The 6,587-nt window shown below is 34.6% G+C and overlaps 1 protein-coding gene across 1 annotated transcript; it reads right to left on the bottom strand.

The window, feature by feature from the left end:
- Nucleotides 1-435: 435 nt before the first annotated feature.
- Nucleotides 436-3,974, bottom strand: LOC114398439 (U1 small nuclear ribonucleoprotein A-like). Its single transcript, XM_028360634.1, has 5 exons — nt 3,807-3,974; nt 3,551-3,723; nt 2,261-2,354; nt 1,372-1,460; nt 436-948 (listed from the first exon to the last, which is right to left on the bottom strand). Exons 1-5 carry the CDS (start codon nt 3,889-3,891, stop codon nt 664-666), a joined length of 726 nt encoding a protein of 241 aa, XP_028216435.1. The 5' UTR covers nt 3,892-3,974; the 3' UTR covers nt 436-663.
- Between the last annotated feature and the right edge of the window lie 2,613 nt (nt 3,975-6,587).

Here is a 6,587-nt window from a genome sequence, read left to right as displayed (position 1 = left end):
CAGTCAATGAAGGCTTGCTTGGATTTTATGAAGTTAAAGAATGACTGTTGATGTAATTAAAGAAAATATTCATTTAAACTTCATTTAATTTGTACATACGAAAACTACTGGTACTTCGGGTTTGATTGCAATTTGCACCACCAGGCACCAACATGGTTTTTACTGCAGTAAATCCAAATTCTCTGCTTTTAGAATCGCGGTTAGACATTGAAAAAGCTTTTACTTTTTATTCTACTTTTGGCCAATGTAGGGACAAATAAAACACCAAATTTTCAAAAATTAAGCAGAAATAGCACGTCACAAATCACAAGAGGATAACCAAAATGATTCTGTACATCCGCAAGGAAGACATCGTGTATCTACTTACTGAACTTCATCCAGCAAATGATTGCAGGCAATCTTCATCAAATAAGACAAAAGCATGACAAATGATAATTCTGGAAAGAGTAAAATAATTTTATAACAGATAAATTTGAAACAGTAATTTTGTAAATATATATTTGTATAAAAATGGCAAAGTTAGTATCCCTAACTACAATCATACACGAATCAAGGCTGCCAAAGGTAGATATCAATTAAGATACACCACTGCATTAAATGGATTAACAACTCTTTGCGGAAGATGTGATTCCTGCCTTTCTCATAAGTTAAAGAAACCGCTGTCTATTTCTTGGCATAAGTTATCAACATAGGGTTTTGTGGGGTTATCTTGAAACCTTGTAGTGTCTGCATGGCCACTGTGGATTGCATTTCATCTCCATATTCCACAAAGGCAATCCCTGGCTTTGTTTCAACCATTCGAACTTCCTTAAATCCAGGATACTGGAGAAAGAGCATTTGCAGCATCATGGGAGTTGAGTCATTGGGAAGATTCTGAATAAAGAGAATATTATTTGGTGGTGCAGGAGCCTCAGGTACCATAGATTTTGCACCACCTGGATAAGGTATCTGAGATAGTTTCAGTGTTAGAAAGGGCATGTATAACAAATATAGAAGCTAAGCAAACATGGTGACCAGAAAGAATATGAAACAAAGTTGTTCATGCTTCTGTTTTTATTTGAATTACTTGATTTAAAACAGATGGTGTGTCATCTCATCATATTATCTACAGATGATAACAATCTCTCTCCCTAGCTCATATTCTACCACAAGAACATTTTCTCCTTTTTCTTTTGAAGGCATCTATCAGAAAATCAAAATTATTTTTCGAAGGCAAACCAACAAAATAGAAAGAAACAACTTTCATGTTAGAGATAAACTAAAGGTGCTAAATTAAAAAGAGAAATGCAAGCATATTAGTAAGTCTTTAACATGACCAATGATGGTTGACCCCCGCCCAAAATGAAAGCTACAGAAGCAGAAGAAACTTACAGCAGGTGCTGCACCATAAGCACCAGCATAAGCTGGATTTAGGCCCATTCCAGCTAAATTAGAATCATGTTGGTCCTTCCGCTTTTTGGCTGCAACAAAACTTAACAAGGTCACTTCCATGTAAAGTTGTTTATTGATTATGTAATGTGTGTACTAAAACATGTACACTTCTATGGTCCATACAATGCAGCTTTTCAGTGAAAGAGTTGCATCCACCTAGATGCTCAATAGTATTAGCATGTCTCCTTGTGGACAGAAACATAATATTATGATGATAATAATAATAATAATAATAAGGGTGCCAAAAGACTCCTCGCTATGCAAGGGTATGGGGAGGGTCATCGTATGCAACCTTACTTTTGCATAAGCAAAGAGGCTGTTTCCGGAGGACAGGAACATAAAATTATTAAAAAACGAAAAAGGCCACCCTTCTATGTAAAGCAATTGTTTATTAATTATGTAATGCATTTAATAAAACAGGTAAACTTATATGATCCATAAAATAACTACACATGCCTTAGGAGCCTAAAGGAAGGCTGAAATAATGTTTATTAGAACTTTTCCTTCTTCAATAATATCAGTTACAAAAGCATGAAATCCATTTGAACCATAAAAGCCATGCGACAGTTGCATGAAAATGAACAAGCTATTTTCAAGGGAAGACAATAGCCCAAAAAACAGAATGATCCTTTGATTTTCAAGGGGAGAGAGTTGCATGAAATATATTGGCCCTTATTGTCATTGTTGGAGCATTCAGAGCTTTGGGCCCTCACTAAGGAAGAGATGAACTTTAATTTAGTTTGTTTTTTTACCCATATGGCCTATGGGTTTAAAACATTATGGTGAACATCCTTAAATAAAAGGAATAGAGAGCTTAAGAATGTTATACCTTTCTCATCATGCCTCTTACGTTTTTCCCTAGGAACAAAAGTACCATCTGCTTTTGCTATTATATCAGACTTGGTCTTTGCATACTGTATTCTCTGGATAAATGGAAATATCAAATTCAGTTTCTTGAAAAGAACAAGTTCTATAGCATGACACGAGTTGAGAGAAAACTGTAGTATATATGAAGCAGCAGCAGAAAGTAAGGGGGCGAAGTAAAATAAACAAGCATGTTGTTTGGATCAATTAGTTTCTTTTTGCAGAAAAAAAAATGCCAAAAATAAATAAAGAAAGCATTCTCATTTAAAAAATACAAATGAGATGCATGATTAGCAGGTGAACTGTGTATGAACATTTAAAATAAAGTTCCCCCAGTAGAAAGCGAGCAACCATTGTTGCAACAGACAATGATATAAGCAATTTGCATAGCCTGATGCATGAACATTCAGATGGAAATAATAGTCAATTTCCTAATGCCACATCATAAATGTCAGACCATGTCATGGAAAATCTTCCCTTTCTCTCCCCCTCTCTTTTTCAGTGCTAGTGTGCTACGATGCTACAAAAATCTAAAACTCAACTGATTTGTGAACTTATGATCAAAGCTTGGTCAATAGAATTACAATGACAATTTTCCTTTGGTACTTATTGATGATGAGATGAGGTGTATCATCGAGGCCCCATAAACTATAGCATGGTTAATTTGGCACAAAATGGTAAACCACTGTGGAGTCTTTGTTAAATTAACCATAATTGTATTTGTAGTCAATGGATCCTTGACGCTGAGGATAAATAAACGGACAAGTTGTACTCAGCCAGTCCTTGGCGTCTGTTTTTCCTAGAGTTCCAAGCTATTTCTACATAAAATCGTTTGTTCCTACCCAGAAAAGATCTTCCTCTTTTGATGCAACATTTTTCCTTCAGCACTTCCATTTCCCATGAGCAATGTAATATCGCTATTGAGAAGAAGAGAGCTGCTTATAATTGATAACCATTGCTCTGCACGTTCTTCTTTTTCGTTATTATTAATTTTTAATCTCCTAGAATGCAAATTATGCTAAATTTCCAAACAAATTTCTATCATGCAAGCTTCTGCAAATGGTAGATTGTTATGTTATAGTGTTTAACAAATAGTAGCATTGGAAATTAGATAATTCCAACAAGAAAAGTTAACCCTAACTAATTAAAAGTATATCCAAACACCTATTTTAAAAAAATAATACAAATGCAAGTAGATAACAATTTACGTTGAAAAGCGAAATAGAAGATAAGAAGGATCAACATGATATGATACCATGGGCTTATCATAGAAGGGGAAACCTTGCATTTGCCTTAGGGCATTGGAAGCAGAAGAGGTATCTTCAAAGACCACCCAAGCTTGACCTTTGTGCTTCAGGGTTTTGAAAGCTAACACCTCAAGTATCTTCCCGAACTGAGTGAAAACAGCGTTCAAAGACTTCTTCAACTCTGCATCCAACAACATAAGACAACTCAGAAAACGTATAATCCATTGAAATTGAAGTCGCGGAAACACGAAACAAATAGCATGCCATCAATCTTAATCTTTTCGTTGAGGTTGTTGATGTAGATGGTGTTGTTTTGAGGGATTTCAGGGGTCGCATTCACTTCAGACATTTTGCGGCCTCAAAGTAGAAGAGAAGAGTAAGGTCAAGTAAAACCTTAAGCCACGGCGGGGGAAGCTGCTCCTGATTTTCCAGTTAATATTATTTATTTAGAAAAAATAAAGAATGATTTATTGAAAAAATAAAAGTAAAAGAAGAAATTGCAGAAGAATGAAATAAGAATAATTATTTTACAAAGTAATTTCTATTCACTTAAAAAATGTATGATCCTCGTATTTTATTATTGGGAACAAATAATACAGGAGAATAATTTTTAAAAGTTCTACCATTTAAACAAACGCAAGTACTTTTTCCCCAGACAAAGGTGACTATTATTAAGTTGGGCCTGCAGTTTGGGCTTTTATGGCCGGATTGGATCTGGATTATTATAGCTGTCATTTAAATCTATCTACGAGTTTTTCTTCCTGCACCATTTAAATCTCATATACACCATTCAATTTTATTTTTTTAATTCCAACATTGCCATTTTTTACTTCTTCTTCCTTCCTTCTGTTTTAAATTTATTCTTACACCATTCAATTTCTTCTTCTTATTTCGCTGAGCTCCTCTTTCCCTTGGTTCGTGGTGGTTTGTTACCTGCATTGTCGTGGTGATTTGTTACATGCATTGCCTTCGTCGTCATCATTGTCGTGATAAGTGTTATGGTGGCAATGGCGGGCTGGAGGTAAATTTTTTACACATCTACAAAATATCAATCTGTATGTTATATAGATTGTCAATTCGTATAATTTATATGAATTGATAATTTGTATTGGTTACATGGATTGTCATTCCATATAGGTAGAATATAGTGGGGGAAAAAACTCACAACAGTGAGAGTGGGAGGAGAGTGACCACGAGGATGATGAGAGATGGATTGATGAAGGATGAATTAATGAGATGAAGGGATCCATGAAGAGAAAAGGAGGATCCGTGAAGGCAATACGATGGGAAGGGGGAGAGGGTGAAACTGTAGCGTGAATGGTGTGAAAGGAGAGAAGGTGTAAGGGTAGGTTAAATAAAGGGTATTTTTTATTTTTTTTCCTCTCATTACTAAGTTTATGAAAAACTTTGCTGGGTGCAGGAAGAAAATCTCTCTATTTACTCAATGTGTCTTTCCACGCTTTTTTGTGTTTTTCTTATTTTTGCTTTCACTTTACGACTCATATAGTCCATGCCCATCTTGGAAGTTGGAAACCATACAGATCAAGATCATGATCACTGATTCTTTCTACCATTTCCACGGATGTAAAATCAAATGCATACTACGTTTCCCAATTACCAGTATATAAACAACTTCCTTCTTGACCCTGAATTTACATGCTAGGTGTGGACAATTGAAATTTAATTTGACCAAATAAAAAAAATTGTTGCCCAGAACGTCCCCTGGATAGTTGGGAATTGATGAGGCAGAAGTTGGTGCACAATGTTATATGCCTTTAGGAAACAGTGTAATTAGATACTGATATTAAGATAATAATGAAAATCACGTGGATTTAAGTAAATCAGGGAGGAAAAGTCTAAATACTGTTATTAGATGCACTTATTTGACACTTTTTTATATTTCTTGTTTGGTCACGTCAGTATTATTTATTATATTATTATTTCTCTTCCAGGATGTAGTTTAATATGAAATGTTCATAAAACATGATTAAAAAGCTTATGATGTTGGCGGGCCATTTTTGTGTTTGCATGACCCTCCCCTGTTTGCTTGTTTATCTCAGAAGGATGCGTCCCCACTCTGTAATTAAGGACCACTTAAAAGAAACTCAAAAAAGGTAGGGAAAAAATTATATACTCAATGCATGTTTGGATTAAATTCACGGAGGTAACGAATCAATTAAATTTTCATGATGAAGGCAAAACAAATAATTATTTCTACTTTTTTATGGTGTCACCATAATTTTGTGAAATAAAATTGATTATTGTGTGTTACACTATTAGACAGTTTCGCTTTATAGTTTACATTAGTTATGCTTTGATGATAGTTATATAGTAGTATCAATTAGATCATGCGTCAGATGCTTTTAGAATCAACAATCTCTAACTTAGATGATAAGAAAGTTGAATTTGAAAATTCACTGTTTGAACAATTTAAAGTTTTAAACTCCAATGACGCACATATAATAGTATTATATTAAAGCTAAATGGGTCAAAGGAAAAATGTGCTACATAAGTAGAATAAGATTCCAAGACATGAATTTGAAATAGAAGTGAGGTTGATACCCCGTTCGTCGGTTTGGTTGGTTGTGCACGTTATGATTATCTCATAGACAGTAGCCAAAAAAGTGACAGAGAGTTCCATTACTTAAGATTCCTGAATTTTCCATCTTGGGCCATCTACCAGTAACAATAATAGTTTACTTTGGAACAAGCCGTGTGGAGCCCGTGACGAACATGGCTAAAAATAACAGCTTTTTTTGGGAGCAGTGGGTGGCGTTTTATAGTGCCTACGAAAAGGACCTTTGAAATTCCTCCCCATCTGCATTTTGTCTTGTTTCCATCTCAACTTTACGCTCTATTATTATTCATACATTTTTATTATTATTTTACTAAAGTCAATTTTGCCAAAAATGTTTAGCTGCTTGCTTGCATTTTATTTTTGTCGTCTTGTACTAATTATTTTTCAATTTTGAACACATATTTTGGTCTATCCGCAATACGCGTAAGATGTAACTAACTGATGAGAGTTGCTTAAACATTAACTGC

This window comes from Glycine soja, chromosome 19 (genome assembly GCF_004193775.1).
Source record: "Glycine soja cultivar W05 chromosome 19, ASM419377v2, whole genome shotgun sequence".
In the NCBI taxonomy this organism is placed as follows: Eukaryota; Viridiplantae; Streptophyta; class Magnoliopsida; order Fabales; family Fabaceae; genus Glycine; species Glycine soja.
Note: the sequence above shows the minus strand (reverse complement) of the source record. Positions and strands in the feature narration are given on the sequence as shown.

What these genes read in the sequence shown, in the direction of transcription:
- LOC114398439 (XM_028360634.1), bottom strand. Translation starts at nt 3,891, where the DNA reads ATGTCTGAAGTGAATGCGACCCCTGAAATCCCTCAAAACAACACCATC. An exon ending in CCTTCTATGATAAGCCCATG is followed by an intron (nt 2,355 to 3,550) that starts GTATCATATCAT and finishes CCATTTATCCAG; the next exon opens with AGAATACAGTATGCAAAGAC. An exon ending in CTTATGGTGCAGCACCTGCT is followed by an intron (nt 949 to 1,371) that starts GTAAGTTTCTTC and finishes AAACTATCTCAG; the next exon opens with ATACCTTATCCAGGTGGTGC.